At 44.3% G+C, this 22,859-nt stretch overlaps 1 protein-coding gene across 1 annotated transcript in view; it reads left to right on the top strand.

Moving 5' to 3' along the window:
- The window catches only part of cftr (CF transmembrane conductance regulator), a 144,865-nt gene that overhangs the window by 21,696 nt on the left and 100,310 nt on the right, over positions 1 to 22,859 (top strand). The window contains exons 4-9 of the mRNA XM_078568011.1: positions 2,451 to 2,666; positions 8,938 to 9,027; positions 12,376 to 12,539; positions 15,853 to 15,978; positions 16,300 to 16,546; positions 19,234 to 19,326. Of these exons, the coding sequence (XP_078424137.1) occupies positions 2,451 to 2,666; positions 8,938 to 9,027; positions 12,376 to 12,539; positions 15,853 to 15,978; positions 16,300 to 16,546; positions 19,234 to 19,326 (936 nt within the window). The remainder of the gene's footprint in view (positions 1 to 2,450; positions 2,667 to 8,937; positions 9,028 to 12,375; positions 12,540 to 15,852; positions 15,979 to 16,299; positions 16,547 to 19,233; positions 19,327 to 22,859) is intronic.

Genomic DNA, 22,859 nt, shown 5'->3' with positions numbered 1-22,859 from the left:
CACATGATCGAAACTGACTTCAGATAACATATTATTCCAAGGGCTAGCCAGGGCAGTTCAGTCTGGGAGTGGCATTTTGTTGCTTTTACATTGCAGGTGTTGTATGAATAAATGGTTATTTTCTTTTCTGATTTAAACTTTCTAGAAAGCCTATTTCCTGCCGATTATTAAAAAATCATAATACCTAATAGGGTGATAAGAACACTCCCTCCAAAAATATACATCTTGTTGCGAACACCCAAGAAGTGAGAAAACAGGGGCAAAGTTATCCCACCATCACCTCTCTGCATCTGTCACACTCCTTCTACGCTGGAGCTGGAGATAATTGCAACTTCTCAACAGTTTGCAGTCCACTGATGTGTAAGGGGGGTCACTGAGGCTCCCTACTCAAGGAAAGCTAATTGCATTTTATTCTCTCTTGCCAAAGAACAGCAGGTAGAGCAAGTAGGTGGCTTCCAGATAATTGCAACCTTCCATATAATGCAGGGTGCAATTGACTGCACACACATCACTTTAAGTTGTCAAATCTTCCCTATATTTAAACTGAAAGGGCTGCCACTCCCTCAGCGTCCAGTTGGTGTGCGAACATATGCAACATATCATGCAAATGTTTGCTATCCTAGCATTAGTTAAGATGCCTTCATTCTGTACCAGTCCGCTGTGCCAGCTGAATTTCAGCCACCACAGCAAACCAAAGTGGGGGGCCGTGTGGGTGCTACTGAGCAAGAAGGCCTATTTGCTGATGATTCATGACTCTGATGCCCAACTCATGCACACATCTGCAGCATGCCTATGTCAGTCTGGAGAGCTCTGCGGTGTTTGGCAGAGCGCCTGTCAAGATTCATGGTGGTCTGCTCCATGCTGCTCAACATCACCATCATAAGGGCACAGCCCTTGGCATCAGCAAAATGATGTGCAGTTCAGGGGCACAAACATGAAGAAGAAGAAGTCTCCTTGAAGAAGTTATCCAACTGTGACACCAGCAACCACAACTCCAATTCTCCAGAACAGTCCCTCATCTTGCCTTCCCTCTCTCACTGATCATCCCATTGTCCTCTTGGCCACAATGCAAAAATAAAAGCTGCCATGAAAGAAACATACAAAACCAAATTTATAAATAAAATCATGCCAAATTGCATGCCACCATCAATAATTGCCCTTGTGTTTTTCCTTATAGCCTGTATTCCTTGTGTCTTTGCCTCATTCTCCTATCCAGTGTTACCCCAGTGGCTACAGTATGGCTGGCGAAAGGCTGTTGATGGGCTCGCAGGAAGCACTAGAGCAGCCCTGAGCCTAGAAGGCCTGGCTTTGGGCTGCACTATCTCGACATGGGCAGCAGCACTCTGGGCTGGCTGGCTAGCTGGCAGGCAACAGCAAGGGGCATTGGCAGAATGGCAAGGGTGGGAGAATACATGCTGTCTCCTGAGAGAGGACAGCAGGTTTGATCTCCATAGGCCACTGCCACTCCCCTGTGGTGGTGCCTCAGCTACCCTAGTAATCTTTCGGAGGGCAGATTGCTGGATTGCTGTGACACCCTTCAAGCCACGTTACACCTTTAATCCACAAACTTCACATCCTTAACAGAGTGAAAGGGAAATCTAGGGGTGAAGATTTGTAGATCTTTGCAGGTAGAAAAGGCTATAAAAAGGACAATAGGATTGGGCTTGTATGTGTAAGGCAAGCAAGGGAGTGATGTTGAATTTGTAGAAACATTTGTTAGTGCACCGTTGGAGAATTGTGTGCAGTTCTGTGCACTACATTATAGGAAGGATATTAAAGCCTTTGAAAAGCTGCAGCGGGTCTAAATTTAATGTATTTGTGCCCATTTTCTGGGGCTAGAACAGGTGCAATGAGAGCCAATCTAACAGGTCAGAGGCCCACACCAGTCTGCAAAGTTTTTAGACACCCCCAGAGGCTACTTGAAATGATCATGGGCTTTTTCAATATTATAAAGTGACTCCTGCACTAATTTCTGACGTGGATTGGTATATTCATTAACACTAGTCAGATCTTCACAAATACTTGTACTTTGTGACCTCAGAAGGAAAATGTGTTCTTCTCCAGGTCCATTTCAGGCCATTGTCAGCAGACCCTCACGCTCCTCTCAATTGCCTCCTTCCCACACACACTTGTGGGTTGTAAGGAATTTAGGTTGTGTTGTGTCTTTGATCTTCTGCTAAGAGGGGCTCAGATCTTAAATCTTAAGATAACTACAAAAGCTAGATTTGAGAACTCTTAATTATAGAGAGCTTGCCTGTTAGACCCAGTCTACATGAGCTGTCTATGATTGCACACAAACTGATGATATGATAAAAATACCAGTAACTGATTGAGTTTCCTTGGCATAATCTGTCTAGTCAATATGATAGCCTGTGGATTAGCTTGTGTACATTTTGTCTTAATAGTGAATTTTAGTATTATTTTTATAATTTTCCATTTGATTTCAACAGGAATTCACTAAAGCTGTACAGCCTCTCTGTCTTGGACGAATAATAGCATCATATAATGTCAAAAATACCTATGAGCGTGAAATAGCATACTACCTTGCCTTAGGACTCTGCCTGCTGTTTGTTGTGAGGACTCTCTTTCTACATCCTGCTGTCTTTGGTCTCCAACATCTGGGAATGAAGATGAGAATAGCACTGTTCAGTTTAATTTATAAAAAGGTACTAACATTCATTTGCATTTATGTAATTTTGTTTCATATATCTAGTCAGCTTGATTTGTAAGATAGGAGAAGGAGGGATTGGGAGATTGCCCATTCCTTCCTCCTGTCTAGTATCATTTGGTAGATTTTTCTAGAATACTTGGCTGCAATAGCAGTTCCATGGCACCGTCCTTACCTGGTTTCACCTAATATAGCCAGCACACCTCCTGTCCCACACAGTCACCTCAGGACTATTCCAAGGTTTCATCTTTCCTTTGTTACATATTGCTGCTTAATGGCAATATCATCAAGAGGAATGGATTCAGCTTCCATAAGTAACTTGACAACAGTAAGTTCTACCTCTCTGACACCATTCTTGATGCAATGACCTTAATAAGCTAATCAATTGTTTGTCCAACATCAAATCATGAATTTACAAGCGCTTTCTCCAACTCAAGGTCAGCAAGCCTAGAACCATCCTGTCTATCTCTGCATCCTACATTCAACCATCAGCAGACAATCTTACTGCCCTGTTTGACAGTGAACTGAACATCAGACCTCTGCTTTTATTTTGTAGGGATTCGCTTATGAAGAGTGATTATGTAGATAGGGCTTGTTCTCACTGGAAAAGAAAAGCTTGAAGGGGGATATCATTACTGTTTGTAGGTTTCTAAAAGGCTGAGTTAATGTAGACCACTTCAAGCTGTTTCATTTCGTCCAGACAGCGGAACCAAAGGACACAGTCTGTGATTGAAGAGGGATAAATTCAGAACTAATTTGCAGAAACAGTTACAGAACCAGCTGCCTACCGAGATATGGAAGTAAATCATTCAAATGCAAATTAGATACATTTCTTTCAGAAAGCAATAACTTACAATAGAATATACAGGTAATTTGAGACATTTGCATTGGACAATTCTTTTCATCCTTAACAGCTGCCTTTAATAGGCTAGTGAGTCAGAGTTTTTAAATAAATAACTGCGTGGAATTTTCCTGCTGGCGTTGGGTGTGTTCAGCAACGTGAGCGGACAATATGGCGAGAAGGCAGAAAATCAGCTTTACAACGTCGTGAAAGCAGTTTGCAATCGTTCGCTTTACCCGTCGATGGCGGACTGCATTTCCCACCGTCAGACATCGGGAACCTCATTGTAATACATCTGCACCTCATTATAAACTCAGCTTGCCGGAATCATCCCCCCACGCGGGATTGTTCGATCCCCCATGGAAAACACACTGATGTGCTTCACAACAGCATATAAACGGCGTGCACTTGGCAGGCTGCACTTTGAGGGGAACTCAGAGGTGAGTGCACAGTAACATTGCGCAGCATTCGCGAGTGTTGCCTGTTGGATGTCGAGGTTGAGGTGAGTTGAGGTGGAGGGGGCAAGGGCTGCCCTGCAGTTAATGGTGGTGCACAAGCACGTGTGGGGTGGGGGAGGGAGGGACCCAACCATGCATCAGGGAAACCTTGTATAAAGTGACTATTCCTCCACAGCTGAGACAGTTCAGACGCAGCCACATTGACATGCTTTGAGTCGGGCCTCTAGATTATCTGCCCACCCAAGCAAAGCAGAGGCATGAAAGTGTCACCAAATGCTCCAGAGCTTTTCACCCCTTGGGCACAGACTGCAAACTAATGAGCATTTTTGTGGACTGCAGAATAGTTGGACGACTGCACACGTTGTACAATCTCTTTGCTAAAGCTGACCTTGGAGCAGTCACTGGTGGAGGCACTCACAGCCCCTTGTAATGTCATAATCCCTGCTTGGACCAGTCTCCCCCTTGGTTAAGCTAACAGTGCAGCTTGCAGCATGGGTTAGGAGAATGCCTGTGCCTGAGCTGAGAGCACAGCATGCAGTCCAGTGGGCAAAGCTGCTGCCAATCAATCAGGTGGAGTGGGGCAGAGGAGGGTGATGTTTTGGGCAGCACACTAAACTCTGACCATCCAAGTGGTGGCCAGCACTCTCTGGGATGCGTTAAGGGGCCTTCAGACTTAACCAAGAGAGGTTCTTAGAACACCCAAGCTAACCCATTTGTCTCTCTCTTTCATCCTGCAGGAGGAGTACATCAGGAGCATGGAGCCTAGTGAACTAACTGTATGCCTCGTGGCATACAGAGAGCAAAGGTGACAGAGGAGAGAGTGATGGAGGAGTTTGACTGTGCAGACAAAGAAACAGCACCCTCAGGAAGAAGGGTTGGCTGGGGGGTCCCGCACATGCCTCTGAAGATCCACAGCGAGCAATCACTAGTCAGCACATAGTTAGACCTGGGTCTATAGATGCCACCTTTCATTCCTGCAGATGACCAAGAACAAGTGTCGCTGAAGACTAGGGAACTGGTCGGTCACATCTGCCAGCTACTGCAGGATTTGGTGCTAGGTGGACATGGAGGGCTTCCACTGCCAGTGGCTGGGAAAGTGACTGTGGCGCTCAATTTTTATGCCAGTGGCTCTTTTCGGGGTTCCACAGATGACCTCTGTGCGATATCGCAAGCTTCTACCCACAAATGCATCCATGAGGTCACAGATGCCATATCCACGAGGGCACACAACTTTGTGTATTTCGCCTGGGATCAGGAGAGCCAGGATGCAAGAGCAATTGGATTTGCCCAGATCTTGGGTTTCCCACAGGTGCAGGGTACTATCAAGTGCACTCACATGGCGCTCAGATCTCCATCACAACAGGTGGTCAACTATGTCAACCGCAAGGGTTTCCATTCGCCGAATGTGCAGCTGGTGTGCGACCACCACAAACACATCCTGCAGGTCTGCGCACAGTTTCCAGGGAGTGTCCACAACTCCTACATTTTCAGTCGGCCACAGATCCCTGGTTTCTGTCAGGGTCCACAGGGGCTTCAGGGATGGATCCTTGGGGACAAGGGCTACCTGCAGAGACCGTGGCTGATGACGCCTGTGTGGCGGCCTCAGACTGCAGCAGAGCGAAGGTTTAATGGAGGAGTAAACTGTTCGGGATGCTGAAAATGGGTTTCCGGTGCCTGGACCAGGCTGTGGAGCCCTGCAATACAGTCCACAGAGGGTGTCACGCATCATTGTCGCCTGCTGCACCCTTTACAACCTGGCAGAGGACCTGGTCGAGGAAGAGCTGGAGGTCTCCTCCGATGAGGAGGATGTTGATGGAGATGAGGGTGAGGAGGTCCTTGAAAGTGACGATGAAGGCGATGAAGGCGATGAGGCCATTGCACTGGTCAGATGAGGCAGGCGCACTTGGGAGACCCTCATAGCTGCTAGATTTGTGGAGGATGATGACGGCATGCAGCGAGCAGACACTACAGATCCTCACATTGCATCTGTGAATGCTTGACTCCATTCTGGCTGACGGCAGCGCACATACCCTCTGTGATAATGCTCCTGTAGTGGAGATTCAGTGGAGGCCTCAATAGTTGCTCGATCACAGGAGGATGTTGACAATATGCAGTGAGGACACTCCACAGATCTTCACATAGCCTCTGAGAATGTCTGACTCCTGTCTGGCCGAGGGCAGATCGCTTATGCTCTGTGGTCAGGGTCATATCATGGAGATGCAGCTGTGAAAATTTAAATGCACCTGATCCTTTGTCCACCTCCAGCACCTGACCCCTTCAGGAGCACAGCGTCACTGGTCACAGATGCTGACGAGATGGGTGCAAGCCCCACCTTAAAGGTGCTGACAGCACACAGAGAGAATGCCAGAACTCTGTGACGCTTGCCCATGACATTCTGGCAGCAATAACGAGCATTATTGAGGTGCAGGCAACACTAATGTGTCTAGGGAGTGTGAGGCTGGGCCATCACTTTGGCCTGAAGGCTGCACAAAGCACAGGGAAGAGGCCCTGGACTGAGACACCTGTCTCTATCTTGTGCAGGAGTGACATGAACACTGCTCATCAGAACAAGGAGCCTTAGACAACCACAGCCGAGGTAGAGACAGCCTGCTGACCGATACGCCCTGTCTGTGATTATCTTGGCAGGCGTCCTTTGGAGGGCCGAGACCTGGAGAGCCCCAGCCTGCTGTCAAGGTCCTGCTGTGTGGCAGTGGCACCCTCCTCGGCCTGTGGAGCTAGAACTACTGGGGTCACAGGAAGAGGGGATTCGATGGGCCAGGCACTCCTGGAGTCACCTGGGTGGATGGTCCTGGGGTGTGCAGCTGCTGATCCTCCTCCCTATGGGTGCCCAAGGGCCCCTGGCTGACTCATTGAGGAGAAGGGGAAGCTGGAGTGAGATGGTGCTGCTCCATACCCCTCTCACGTTGACACTGTTGGAGGCCAATTATGGCATCAGCAATGGAGCTCACCCCGCGCAGCAGTGCAGGAGTGACGTCCTGGACCAAGGCCCCCATGGCGGCTGCCATCCTACCAGTGTTGACCTCAGTGCATTGGCAAGCTGGCGCTATCACCTCAGCCTGAAGGTGGACAGACTCCTCCATCGTGCCTTGCAATCTGAGGAGTGCAGTGGACATCACTTCCTGTTGTTGCCTTTGCAGCTCCAGCAATTGAGATACGACCGAGTCCAGAGGTTCCTCATCTGACTCGGACACAGCAACCTTCTGCACTCCAACAGTCCTCCAAGTGCTGGAAACCTCGGAAGTCCCTGCTGCCGCGTGCTGTGGATCAGACAGTGCAATGTGCTCACCAGATTGTGATCCTGAGGCTACTCTAAAGGTAGGTCCCACTGAGGGGTGTGTCTCTGCACTGGTGGAGGGTGTGGGTGAGCACTGTGACAGGTCTTCAATGAAGGTGCCTTCAGATTCATCTTCAGAGGTTTCTTCAGGGCTTGAGTCGAGAACCGGGGTTGTGGACCCCTTGGATGTGTCTGCAAAAGCAAGGAGATAATTAGTGCATGGCAGTGGCCTGTGAAACAGGACACATCACTCACAGCATAATTGTCTAATGGATGTTGCACTGCTGGATCCTCACTTGGTAGAGCACTGCCGACCTCACCGTCAGCGCAGGAACGGTGCAGATCCTCGCTGGCCAGCTGGATGGATCTATTTTCAAAGTTTGTGAGGACCTTGCTTTCAAGTATTCCTCCAACAGTCTGCAAGCTCTCCCTCTTGTTGTGTGCCAGCTTGTCCTGCATGAATGGAGATGGAGAGAATGTAAGCAGCTGCTTAGGCCTGATGATAAGTTTGCCCAGCACGTGTGGATGGTGTGTGGCCCCAAGGATGGGATGAGGACAATGAAGGTGCCTATGAGAGAGTGAATGATGATGTCCCTTGAACTGGCAGTGAGTGAGGGCTCTGTGGATGTGTGATGGGTTTGTGAGTGTGAGTTGAGAGTGATGAGAAGAGTGAATTACCTTGGCAGAACGGAGGAGATCATTCATCCTTTTTTGGCACTGGGTGGCTGTCCACTTTTGCAGGACATTGGCGCTGACTACTGCTGCCACGGCCTCCCATGCTGGATTGGCGATGTTGCTGCCCATCCTGCTGGGTTGAGCGGGGAGAGGGGACATCACAATTGGCCTCCACTGCGTCCAAAAGGCGCTTGAGGGATGTGTCATTAATCTGGGGGACTGCAGTCTCCTTGCCTTTTGAGGCCATGTCTTCTGTGCAGCAGTCCTGGTCTGAAAGCACTGAGAGGTGTGCGCACGGATGCACTTTAAATATGGTGCCTGGCATGAGGAAGTGGCAAGGTGATGGTGTGGCAGGTGAATGAGAGCGCGTCCGCCTTCGAAATGGCGCGTTTCCCGGGAATGCGTAATTAATGCGGCAGGATTGGGATGATACAGTGTGAGAAGCTGTCATTGCGGCTGGCTGGTAAAACATCGTTTATTCTGCTTGCTACCACACAATGCAAATCTGGGCTGATTCCCCCCAGTATCTACCTACTGCCTTGAAGTTCAACAGACACAGCACTGCATAGACAGAGTACTCTGACACATTTCTACTTGTTTAATATAGCAGACAAAATTCTATAGAATTTGTGGGTGTCTCCCAATGTAGGGTATTATTCTGAGTCCTTTGCCAGCTCAGAAATTTCCTGGAGAACATTAACAAGCCTTTATATGACTTCAGTTTTCAAAAGTGAGGACAAGCTATATCAGTTTGGCCAACTGAACAGTGCCATTGAGCAAAGCTATCCTGTTGCAGGACGATTATAATCAACTCCTTTTAATGTATATTTAAAATTTTGAAATATATATTTATTATAATTTATATGTAATATAACCTTTATAACTAATATCTAAATTAAACAGTATTTTCCAAGTAAGTCCCTATATTAAATTGCGATCATGAAAACAACAACACTTTAAATGCCTGTTTTCCTAAATTTTCAATGTTCTTTCTCAACAGATCTTAAAAATGTCAAGCAGAGTGCTTGATAAAATTGACACTGGACAACTTGTTAGTCTCCTATCCAACAATCTCAACAAATTTGATGAGGTAGGTAAATAGTGTGTGCAATTCACATGTACAAAGAAAGGTTTGTTTTGCAGTAGCCCATTTTAATTGAAGATGCCATTCTGATTTTAATATACAGTGTGAACACAGGGTCAAATTTTCTTCTGCACTTCATAAAGAGGTAAAGCCTAAGCCTGGAACCATTGTCCATGCTGCTGAGTGATTTAGCATTCACATTTGATGACATTAATCTCAGTCCCAGCAAGAGTTCTCCTTATTAACCTAAAGCATTGTAATATGAACTTACCTTACTAATTAAATATGTACCCAATATTATTCATTACTAAATTCACTTTATCAGAACTTTCATTGGAAAATTGTCACTGTCCATTTCTGTAATAAAATCCCAAGTACCTGTAAGAAATATAACAGGGAGACCACTTTAAACATTGTGTCTCAGGTCATCCTAGGTAATGTATCAGCTTTTGTTAATAAGCTTAATTAGTGACTTCCTCAGGATCCTAGTTCTACCCTATCTTTTACCAAAATATTTCTTAATCTATTAAATATTTGCCCATGTAAATTTGTATACTAACAAAAAGACAAAGGCAGTGTTGGAAGAGCATACACATAGCAGTTGTGTATTTCTGTTGCTGCGTAATAAACTTACAAAAGTTTATTGTTCAGTTGATATAAAAATAGGTATAAAATATCACATTAAAAACACTACGTAAAGCATTGCAGTGCAACAGACTAGTTCAAAAAAGAACAATCAATCAGTAAATTAATGAATCAATTTATCAGCCATTTGATTAGTTGCAAAGTCCCAAACTAAATTTAATGCTCCAGCATCTCCCTGTCCTCCTTAAAAAGATTTTGGTTATCCCTCCTAATATCTTCTTACTGAGCTTGGTGGCTATTTTGTTGATTGCAGATGTATAAAGAACCTTGAGATGTTTTCCTACATTATTAATGTTGACATTTCTCCTTGAATTCTCCATTCCTGATACAAGGGATCAAATTACATAGGCACAAAAGCTCTCTCTCTCTCTCTCTCTCTATTCTCACTTTATTAACTTAATGGGTAGAATTTTAACCGCCAAGGGGAGGCGGGTTTGAGTGTGGGCTGAAGGGTAAAAGCTCTGGAGAGTGCCATTGAATCAGGAACCTGACATTGTCTTGCCCGCTTCAGGCTTTATTCTGGTGAGTTTGCAGCCAAGCAGGGAATCCTTGTAGAGCTGTTGGGTAAGTAAGTAAGATATTCCAAGAGGCAATTAATTCAGGAATTAACCCAGCTTTCTGGCTTTAATAACCAGTGCATGGGTTTCCCGAGCTGTGTGGAACTCAGCAGGGTGAACAACGCAAGGGCATAGTGAGGTGTGCTACTTTATTGAAACTGGCAGGCTGGGAAGTCTTGAAACAGTAAAACTGAGTAGCTGTAGCCCTGCTTAGGTTAAAGATTGGCCCTCGCATCACCTTCTGGGAGCGTGCTCTTACTATCTGACAGGTGATTTTCATTTTCTTTGGCTTTAGTTTTGGACTTTACTCACCTTGATCTGGTCTTCCCTACTGCCAACCTTCACTGCAGCATGGCAGCAACTTATGCAGCCCTCCTTTGGACCTCTGATGTAGAACAAAAGGAGCAGCACCAGCAATATCAACAGCAGCAGGGACAGCACCAGTAGCAGCACCAGCTGCCTGCTCCTCAGCCACATGTCACTCCACAGGGCAAGGGGACGGACATTGAGACCCAAGTGGAAGGAGGCTTGACCCCAAACACAGGGTCTAAAGGCAGAAGATCAGATCTCTTGACATGTTTGAGCACGAGTGCCTCAGGAGACTCAGGTTCTCATGGCAGATCACTGCTGACATTTGCAGCCTCCTGCAATAAGACCTCCTTCCCAGTGAACCAGGTGAGCACACATTGCTAGTGGCGGTCAAGGTGGCTGTCACTGGAAGGCCACCATAACCTTCCCATCCTGGTGATCTCCCTCCCTCTGGAATTCTTTTCTACCTTCTGCATGGAGAGAAGGCAGACAGTTGTGAGTGTGAGAAATGGACTGAGAAGAGGAGGCATTGACAACATTTGCAGAGGGTCACTGTAAGGGATGGGTGTGAGGTGGCACAAACATAAGGCTGAGTCGGAGAGTTGGCTGTTCAGATGGAGATGTGAGGAGGTGTCTCGACAAAGAGGAATGAGCTGAGCTATAAGGTGTGTTGATCTGAGGAGTTTGAGCAGGAGAATGCTGAGGAGGTAAGGATGTGGTTCATGGCACCTGAAAATGGGATGCCACTCACCTTTCCTACCCTCATGAGGTCCTTCAACATCTTGTGCGCTGCCTCCAGGTTTGCGGGACCGACTCCTGCTGCTCTCTTCCTTGACCACTTCCATCCATGCCTGCTTGTCTTCTTCCCATCTTTGGCAAACATCCTCTCAGTTTAGTTGTTCAAATCTCACAGCAGGTGAGAATTGGAGACCCAAGAACAGCCATCCCAGGTCTCATTCCCATTCCTGTAGTTGCTGAAGACTCACGGATCAATGTGCAGCTCCGCCATTCTGACCCTAATGGGGTCCCTTTAACTAGAAATCCTCCCTGACAGATTTGGCACATCATCCAACCTGCCCTCTCTGATTGGACAGGAAACCCGAAGCAGGATGTTAATACCCTGGCCATTCAAGAGCCATGGTGGATCCCACTACTGGACCAAATGGTCCCTGGCCTGCTATCGGCCTCACTGTTGCATGTTAAAGATAGTTTATTGTTGAAATAAGAAAAAATTTTCACCCATTCTCTCTGTCTACCATCCATTTCTTCATTTTATGCTTACTGTTTTTTGACAAGAATTGAATGGGCATTCAGGGCCCAAAACGCCAGTGGAAGTACAATGGAGCAGAAGTCTTTTCCATTTAGGAAGCCTGCTATAGACCCCACTTCAAATTGATTGCCTAGAATCATTAACATATCCAGGGCAGGCTACTGGTGCCTGTAACTATGAATGACATCTTCCCTGATAGTCAGAGGTTCCTTGTAGCATCAGGGAATTCACCAGGAGGCAGAAAGGGAAGAATTTCCTGGGGAATTTACCAGATGCAACCCCTTGATGGAGGGGGTAAGTGGAATATTTGAAACCTCTTCTGAACTGCAACAGAATCCAAGAAGAACTGTGTTTCACCCCATTTTCTCACCGCCTCTGGCATTTACCCTAAAAATGAACCTGGGCCTGGATCCACTGCCACTCACTACCATGGGTTATTCTAATGAATAGGCATTAAATGTCAGTTTATCCATTTGTGCTCTTAATTCCCTCGACAAACACATATTTGTCGTGGATTTATTTAGACCACATTGCCTGTGTGTAATACATGGACTTGTGCTTTTTTTTTTGCAGGGCTTGGCAGTTGTTCACTATGTCTGGATTGCACCAGTGCAAGTAGTTCTTTTAATGGGATTACTCTGGAATGAACTGACTGAATTTGCATTTTGCGGATTGGGATTCCTAATAATGCTTGCCCTTTTCCAAGCCTGGCTGGGGAAGAAGATGATGCAATACAGGTGACAAATTCTTTCAGTAATTATTAGCAAGAACTAATTGATTAACTGCAGTAAAATTTACAGTATAAATCATTCCTTTGTGCACGTTTTCATGGCTTTTATATGTACTTCTACACAAATGTCAGTTTAGCTCAGTTGGCACTCTTGCCTCTGAGCCAAAAGATTGTCCGCTATGACCTGAATGTATTATGCAGCTAGGGTGTTTTTGTGAAATACAGAGAGAATGCTACATTGGTAGAGATACCGCCTTTTGGACAAGGTGTCTGCCAGCTCAGATGGGCATAAAGATCCCATCGTCGGTTTTGAAGAAGAATTTGGTGTTCTTCCTATGTCCTGGTCAACATTTTTCCCTCAAACAACAGCAAAAAGAAATTAGCTGACCATATAGTTATTTATTGTTTGTGGATTTTGCTTCACACAACTTGGTTGCTGTGTCATCCTGCATGCCAACATTGACTGCACTTCAAAAGTAATCCATTGAGCATAAAGTACTTTGGAACGTAGTGAGCATGTAATAAAGAGCTATACACATAATACAAGTATTTTTCATCCACTCTGGTTCCAAAATCACAATCACAATGTAAAACAGCTATAATCGAATTCAGGATTCTACAGTCCTTTTCAGAATTGGGGCTTATAAACATATTCATTCAGTAGATATTTTGTTTTGAAGAACTGCCAAAACTCAACAGTCTATGCTTAAAAAACATGCTAAGTTTAACTAGTTTTGCTGGAGTGGGGCATCTTGCAGCATGCTCCGTTACTTAGACCTTACCCAACACCCTTCTACTCGAAACACTTCTGTGCTACAAGTGCAAGCATGGTGAGGCCAACAAGACAGCTGAAGCCTTGGTAATGGTGGGACCGACAACCTATTTCCATAACCAATGAGAGTTAAGTATTACAGAAGAAACAGAGGAATGGCAGAGAAGGAATTCGGGTGAATTAGAGTCAAATCAATTAGGTTAAGAGAGAGAGAGATAAAAGGTACAAAAAGGGGAATTAGGAAATAATATTAAAGTCTAAAATATAAATTTTAAAAACCTTGAATAACAATTTACTACCTGAAGGAATGAGATGCTACAGTTTCCATTATTCCCTTTCTATTGTTAGAGAGGTTGAGTGGCATTACAGGAGCATACACCTAGTTATTAAAAGGGTCCTTATGCTGTTAAGTGGCAGCCCAGACATTTTGTGGCAATTTTAATTGGTGATGAATGTACAAGTACAACAATCCCTTGAATCTCATGGGGCAGAATTTAGCCCTTGTTGGGTAGCCCCGGTGGGGGCGGTTGGGAAGCCGCCCGCCGCCCGAGATCGAGGCTGGAAGGTGATTTCACGATGGCGGGCCAATTAAGGCCCACCCAGCGTGAAGCGCGAGCGGAGGCACTCAGCGCTGCCTGTGCAGGCCGGGGGAGGAGGGCAAGTGGGGCGAGCGTGAACTTCACACATGGGTGTGAGTGCACACTTCAGAATCTCCCTGAGGTACAGAACTGCCTCAGGGAGATGAAGAGTTTTCAAAAATAAAAAGAATTGGAAAAATGTAATAAAATATGTGAGGATATATTATTAATTAAATTTTAAAACTTTTATTTGAGTTTTATTTGCTTTAGGGAACCTCATCCCGCTCACAGATAAGGTTTCCTAAAAATTGCAAAGGTCTCTTGGCCTTTTCTCCTGCCTGCCAACCTTAAGGTTGGACAGGCAGTGAAAAATGTAAATTAATAACCTTGTTAATGGTCTTAATAGGCCTTTTAATTGTCGGCGGGCATGCTGCCGACTCCGTTGCGCGCCTGCTGACTGAAATATCGTGCGACTGCGCATTGACGTCAGGACGCTTGCCTGATGTCAACGTGTGTCATTTTACCCTCCAGTGAGTCACACACGTGCCCACCTGCCGAGCTAAAAATTTTGCCCATGGGGAGGTTGACAGTGAGCTGCCATCTTTGTGTGGCTAACAGTGGAGTAGTGCAAATCGTCCAGGAACTCATAGCGATTCACAGCTCTTCTTCACCACAAATTATTGAACGATTTACACATTAATAACAGTATGCTCATTAAGCACCATTATTTTGCCAACAAATTTTGGCCCATGAATCAAACAATATCCTTAACCTAAGCATTACACTTTAAAATTAGATCTAATCGGAACTTTTTTTATTCTTACAACTTGGTCCAATGCTCATAGCTATTGGCAGTACTACAATGCCTAAAGATTATTCACTTTGGCTCCTCGAAGGGTATTTTATTCTGACTGGATAAATGATTATATTCCAATTTAAATCTCCTTGTGTAGTATTTCATGAGAAATGGCCATAAATAACATTCAGTTATAATAAATAATTCCCTATTCCCAATTGAAGAAAGTCATTTGTTTATTTAAAAGTTAAAAAAAAAAGCTGTAAAGACCCTTAGATCATTTGCCTCATTGTGGCATCAAAACCTCATATTTTCTCCCTGTGTTATTGGAAGTTAGCAATGGAGACTCTAAGGTGGCATAATTAATAATGTCAGACTTGAGCTTGTGCGTCACTGAAAGCAATTACAGAATGACGTGATAGGTGATTACATCTTGCAATGGTGGCAGTTCCTCTGCGTGTGGGCCAAATGTAAAATACCCCACCTTCACTGTGTGATTGAGGGGCTAAAATGAACCCAATTATTCAATTAAATACACTGCTGCAAGTCATGATGTTCTTCTGCTAATGACTCTTTCATTTATTAATGAGTCTCTGACGGACATAATTATAGCCTTAAGCCATTCCTGCATTTTCCGCTCTGTAGAATACCAATTTAAAGTGAAAATAATAATCCATTAAACTTGTCATTGATGAAATCCGATAAACATTTCAGGGTTTTGTTATTCACCAATGTGCGTGTTCATGATTAAACCTTCCTTTTTATTTCCATTTTTTGATGTATTTTTGTGCATAAAATGCTTGGAGTTCAGAGGCAAGATGAACTGGTGTCCCAATGAGCTATCACTGGGCAGCTCCAAGTAGAAGTGAATGACTGTCTAAACTGAGAAACAGAAGGAGAACTTAAGGGTGATCATACCTATGTTGCTGTAGTGCATCCAGTGTTCAGATACACAGCAGGTTTGGTAGAGGCTTGTAGCAGCCTGACTTCCTCTTTTCTTAGTTTAGAGTATGATGCATGGTGTGTGTCGGGTAGGAAGCGAGGTAAAGAGAAGGCAAAGACACATTGAAAGTAAAGGAAAACATAATTAAGTGATTCAGAACAGATCATACTGTATTAGTAAATACTATAAATATATTAGAAAATAATTGGTTACCTTTTTACAAATAAACAGAGACAAACGTGCAGGAAAAATAAACGAACGACTTGCAATCACCTCTGAAATTATCGATAATATCCAGTCAGTGAAGGTGTACTGCTGGGAAGATGCTATGGAAAAGATTATTGATAACATAAGGCAGTAAGTTACATTTTGATTCTGTTCTATAATGTACATTCAGAAAATATCTAGTTTCTGAATTAATGTATTTCATGGAAGTCAACTATTTTTGTCATGCTATTTAAACCTAATTAACCATAGACTGGTGGTAGGCTTTGGGCAGGCCATATTATTAATTTTTAGTCCATGCTCCATTTTCGAAACCATAGCCAACACTCAAATCAACAATAAAAAGTGTTCTTGTTGTGCTCTCTTGCTTATTATGTTATCATGAGTTTTACATAAAAAGGTCATTATGATGTTTCCAGCGTAATCTTTTTTGTGTTCATTCTAATCTGACAGGGTTGAACTAAAGCTGACCAGAAAAGTTGCCTACTGCAGATACTTCAGTAGTTCAGCTTTCTTTTTCTCAGGCTTCTTTGTTGTGTTTCTGTCTGTGGTGCCTTATGCTTTCACTCATACCATAAAACTGCGGAGGATATTCACCACCATTTCATACAACATTGTCCTTCGTATGACAGTCACCAGACAATTTCCATCTGCTATACAAACGTGGTATGATTCTTTGGGAGCTATACGTAAAATACAGGTATGTCAGTAGAATAATGCTGGGAAAGGAGTTTATAAAAATAACAATACCTCCAACATAAATACAAAATATATTTTCTACTTAATAATTCTGTGGTTAATATTCAGAACTCTTTTGTGGTTGTTGCTTTGACCAGAATAGGATGCAACTGTTCACCAATTGCTCATTTTATTATGTGAGCGCTATAAATGTATGACATTTACATACATTCATGCCTTTTTGTTTCAAACCAGCATAGTCAGTGTAAGTGTTTTCAGGCTTCCTCTAATCTAGATTTAAAATACTCTGCTAATTTATAGTGGAGCTCCCTCCAAGACTAGTGGGAAAGATTGTTATGAAAGGAAGATTACTTGCTTTGTGAAATGAGATTAAATTATTTCGATTGGTTAAACTATGCATCACTTTTTTTCAAAGTCTCAGGAGAGAAGTGTTTCCATGTATCCATCTAGTGATAAATAGCACTTATATAAATAAGATTGTTAATAATAGAAAAATAAAATGGATTGAAAGCATTTTATATTATAACAGGAATTAATCTGGTTTTCCAGCATTTTCTGGTTATATTTACTGTAGGAAATTCTCCACGCACCTCCTTGAAAGATAAACCACGCTTGGTTCCCATCAACCAAACTCCTGTCTTAACGTTTGCACTGTATGCTGCACAAACTAATCCTTTGGAATATTGCATGCATGGACCTTGATTTTTACTGAGTCGGTTTGACTTGAGACCCCTTTAAAAATGGTGGGCAGGTGGGTCCTGATTCCACAGTTCCCAGCCCCATTCCTAGGCTGTCTGGTTTTAGACAGTGCCTTTAAAGGGTGCAGCCTGGTTCCTGTTAGAACCCCCCTCACTTGGCCAGCTGTCTTGCAGAGATAGGCATATTCAACTCCTCTGCAATTTTCATGGAGTCGGGCCAGGGTTTTAAAGAGTTTTGGTTCATGGCCCCTCAGGGGAGCTCTGAACCTTTGTCTGCATGAGGCGGCTCTTTAAAAGGTGAGTTCAAAAAGTTCTCCTCATGCACCCCATGCCAGGCTGTGCACCCCCACACCCCCATGGCCCCTCATGTGCCCTATGCCAAGCTGTGCCCTTCCACCCACTCCCCAATGGCCCCTCATACCCCCAATGCCAAGATATAGCACTTCCATGCCAGCTGACCCACTATACACTGTATAGATTGAATTAACCCTATAGTGACAGTAGGATATGGAAAAAGAAGCTTTAAAAAAGAAATTCATTCATAACTTTCTACTATGTTAAAAAAAGAGCCATTTCACTTAGAAGGCTATGAAACTGTCAATCATCCAGATCCTTTAAAATATCAATAACAAAAAAAACCCGCAAGCCCTTGAAACCACCTAACCTTCCATAAATATACATTGTGAAATTGGCTGTAGAGATCAGAGTGCCCGAGCTGCCAATCAAGCAATGTTTTCCCTGGGGTGCAGCTGTTTCAGTTGTAATGGGTGTCTGGGGTCTCAGCTAAGCAGTCAATTTCACAAAGCTTATTTACACGCGGTTAAATGGTTTTTATTATTGAAGCTTTAAAGTGTCTGGATGATTTACACTTTTATTGTCTTCTAAGTGAAATGACATTTTTTAACATAGTAGAAAGTTATGAATGAATTACTTTTTTTAGAGCATTTTTTTTCACACATCCTACTGTCACTATAGGACTCATTGGTTCTATACAGTGTATGGGAATGGAAGTGCCATAGCTTGGCATTGGGGTATGAGGAGCCATACGGGATGGGTGGGGGCATGGGGAGGTGGGGTGAGGGGGTGTGAGGAGCAAAGGCTGGGGGATCTTTTTGTTTTTATTTTAAAGGAGAAAAAGTCCCATAGTACTGAGGCAGCCCTTTGAAACAACCCACCTTGACACTCGGCAACCCTTGTGGCTGTATCCAAATGTTTTCCTGGGTTGTTCCCTTGGCAATGAAGATCCCACATTCGCAGGCACTTTCTCCTGAGGCGGGTGGGCTGGGCCGGGAATTTTCCCAACTCCTGCTACCCGCCTCGAGGATGAACATTCAGGCCATGATGTTCAAATCCACTTAGAACAGAGAACTTAAGACTACAGTTATGCCACCATTTTCTTTTTTGATGGAAAGCTGGTGTGCCCTATCAATCAGTGATAGTTTCATGCTTTTAGTTCCAGGTTTTTAATTAATTGCATTTAACTTCCACCAGCTGCTGTGGTGGGACTTGAACCCATGCCCTACAAGTTTAGCCCGGGCCTCCAGATTACCAACCTAGTGACAGTATCATGACCTCACCGCCTCCCCAGCTCTGTAGCCTCCAGACTTTTCTCTAATGACATAAAGTATTAGTGGAGTTCTTTGCATGTGTTCAAGCTGGCACTGGCACTGATGGGATAACTACAGTCTAAGTATTACTTTCTGATAGAGCAGTTTGTAAAAATAATCACACCCGTGACTGAGTAAAGTTCATTTAAAATACATAACAATCAACTTTTACTATCATTTAAATTGTTGGATGCATACAATATAACTATAAATTAATTGAGCTATTTTCAAATTATGATTCAAACGATCTATCATACCCTGTTGTTCGTTTGTCAAATTCTGATTCTTACAGATGGATACAAAAATCGGCCAACTCAAACCATTGGCCATACCTAATCTTCAGATGTCAACAACCAAGGCTCAATAATAATTTTGTCTTTCAGGACTTCCTACATAAAGATGAACACAAGACTGTGGAATACAACCTAACAACAAAAGAGGTTGAGATGATAAATGTGACAGCTTCTTGGGATGAGGTTAGAATTAATTCTCTAAAGTATTTGGAATCTTTTGACAATTCCTGTAGATTTGTGATTATATAAACAGTGAGCCAACCAGTTTTTGCTTTGCAGCTCTTAAGCTGCCATATTGAGTAAGTTGAAGATCAAATTGGAACCCATTCCAACATACCATCATAAATTTTCCAATTAAATTATGTCCTCTATTGGCTGTCTGGCAGGAGGCAGAGAATGGGGATAAGGGGGTCCCTCTCAGGATGGCAGCCGGTGACTAGTGGAGTTCTGCAAAGGTCAGTGTTGGGACCACAACTTTTTACTTTATACATTAATGATCTAGGTGAAGGAACTGAGGGCATTCTGGCTAAGTTTGCAAATGATACAAAGATAGGTGGAGGGACAGGTAGTATTGAGGAGGCGGGGAGGCTGCAGAAGGATTTAGACAAGTTAGGAGAATGGGCAAAGAAGTGGCAGATGGAATACAATGTGGGGAAATGTGAGGTCATGCACTTTGGTAGGAAGAATAGAAGTATAGACTATTTTCTAAATGGGGGGAGAATTCAGAAATCTGGAGTGCAAAGGAACTTGGGAGTCCTAGTCCAGGATTCTCTTAAGGTAAACTTGCAGGTTGAGTTGGTAGTTAGGAAGGCAAACGCAATGTTGGCATTTATTTCGAGAGGACTAGAATATAAAAACAGGGATGTGCTGCTGAGGCTTTATAAGGCTCTGGTCAGACCACATTTAGAATATTGTGAGCAATTTTGGGCCCCGTATCTCAGGATGGATGTGCTGGCCCTGGAGAGGGTCCAGAGGAGGTTTACGAGAATGATCCCAGGAATGAAAGGCTTAACATATGAGGCACGTTTGAGGACTCTGGGTCTATACTCGATGGAGTTTAGAAGGATGAGGGGGGATTTATTGAAACTTACAGAATACTGAAAGCCCTGGATACAGTGGACGTGGGGAAGATGTTTCCATTAGTAGGAGAGACTAGGACCCGAGGGCACAGCCTCAGAGTAAAGGGAAGACCTTTTAGAACAGAGATGAAGAGAAACTTCTTTAGCCAGAGAGTGGTGAACCTATGGAATTCATTGTCACAGAAGGCTGTGGAGGCCAGGTCATTGAGTGTATTTAAGACCGAGATAGATAGGTTCTTGATTGGTAAGGGGATCAAAGGTTACAGGGAGAAGGCGGGAGAATGGGGTTGAGAAACTTATCAGCCATGGTTGAATGGCGGAGCAGACTCAATGGGCCGAATGGCCTAATTTCTGCTCCGATGTCTTATGGTCTTATGGTCTCTGTAAGTAATTCCTGGAATCCACCTAGGATTGCAGAAAACCCATTGTTAGAGGTTCAGCCCAGCACAAACTGCCCCCAGCTCAGCAACCCAATCATTGACTATAAAGGACTATAAAGCAAACCAACATGATCGTTTATATACAGAGCCTGACCCTATCACCCTCACTCCCATTTCTAGGCCTATTAGTCCCAGAAATTAAGAATGAACAAGTTGATTCAATGCCTTAACTTGCATTGCTCCCAGCACAAGCACATAAAGACCTACACCAGGATTTTCCCCTCGGTGATTTGGGGGTGGGGCCCGTTCACCAAGAGGAAAATGACGCTGGATGACGTCAGGAGAAACCCATGACATTATCCCGGTCCCTTTAAATATTCAGGAAGGCGGGCAGGCAGCGAAATCAGCTGTCCACCTGCCAACCTGTCAATGGTCAATTAAGGCCATTGACAGGCTAATTAACCTTGTTAAAGACCTGCCTGTCCAAGCTTAAGGCTGGCGGGCAGGCCAGGAACCCCAGTGGGCTCCAGATTATTCATGAAACTTCATTCACTGGCGGGATGAAGTTTCATGTCCGTTTTATAAAAATTTAATAAACTTTATGTGTTTCTTATTAACATGTCCCATCTCGTGTGACATTGTCACATGAGGGAGACATGTTAATAATTTTAATATTTCTCTATTTTTTTGACTTTTCTTACCTGTCAGTAAACTCCCTGAGACAGGACTTTGTCTCAGGGAGCAGTGCGCTCTTTCGTGCACATGCGTGAAAGAGCGCATTTTGACAGGTGGAGATTCCCTCCCCCCCGCACAGGAAGCGCATAGCCTTAATTGGCCCGCCCACTCAAAATGGCGGCGGGCCCCGTTTTGGCGGCGGGGGTCGGCTGTCCGCCCGCCGTCAAGCCGGTGGGGCCCACACGCCCACCAAGGGAAAAATTCTGCCCCTAGAAACTTGCATGCTACTATGAACTTTGCACAGATGCTGTACAAAGTATACAATGGGAAGAATTTTCTGTCGGCGAGCGGGGGCGGGGCCCACTCGCGGATGTGTAAAATGATGCGGGATGATGTCAGGTGGAACTCCCGACGTCAGCCTGTGTCATTTCCATTTTCAGGTCGGCGGGGGCGCAGCCGAATCAGCTGTGCACCCGCCGACCTGTCAATGGCCTATTGAGGCCATTGAGAAACTAATTACAATCATTAATGGACCTGCCCGTCCAACCTTAAAGTTGGCGGGCAGGCCGGGAGCCCTGGCAGGCTTCAGAAAAAGCACGAAACCTCATCCACGGGCGGGATGAGGTTTCATGAGGGTTTTAAAATTTTTAGTAAAGGTTTCAAAAAATGTTATGGACATGTCGCAACTCATGTGACAGCGTGATGTGAGGGGACATGGCAGGGAAACAGGGAAATTTTTCTAACATTCGTATTACAATTTTTAATTCGGAACCGATCTCCCTGAGGCAGCACTTAGCCTCAGGGAGATCAGTGCGCGCTTTCACGCACATGTGTGAAAGAGCGCACTCCCAGCTGAAGGTATTCCCCCCTGCCCGCACAGGGAGCGCATAGCGCTTCTTGACGGACATCACGCTGGGTGGGCCTTAATTGGCCCGCCCACGTAAAATGGCAGTGCGCCCCCGATCGGGGGCATCGATTGGAGGCGTACCCCCTCCCGCACTTCCACCCCAACGGGGAGAAAAGTTTTCCCAATAGCTTCATAAAATATATATATAAATTTACACTTTTAAAACTCCAATAAATTAAGAAAAAGGAATATCATTTGTTAATAATATTGCTTTACATTGATGCTTGTAGTGGATACCATAAATATACTAACCCAATTAGCAGTTGCAATGCCATTTATATACACTAAATCAAAAGTCAGGTCCACTCGCTGGATTAGCACTGTATTTCATGAGTCACTGACACACAGCTTCCAGTATGCAATAACTTGGGGCTGGGGCAAGATCCTTAGAGAAAGGTTAGGAGAAGTCTGTTAGTGCATGGAATGCTTTAGTAGTTGATGCAGACATCATTTTATATTTTAAAAGAAAATTAAATAAATATTTGAAACTGAAATGTAATATTAAGGTGTTCAGGGCTGAAAGGGTTAATGTGTGGGGCTGGACAAACAGTACCGCCCACATGATGATGTAAGAGAGAGTCACATGACTAAGAGTCCAGAAGGAGAATGCTCATGCCTTATACCGAGTAACACCTAGCCTTGTATATCTGTAAATAGTTCTGTTCCTCCAATAAA

Source organism: Cetorhinus maximus, chromosome 22 (assembly GCF_964194155.1).
Source record: "Cetorhinus maximus chromosome 22, sCetMax3.hap1.1, whole genome shotgun sequence".
Lineage (NCBI taxonomy): Eukaryota > Metazoa > Chordata > Chondrichthyes > Lamniformes > Cetorhinidae > Cetorhinus > Cetorhinus maximus.
The sequence above is the reverse complement of the archived record's forward strand: the minus strand, read 5'-3'. Positions and strand labels throughout refer to the sequence as shown.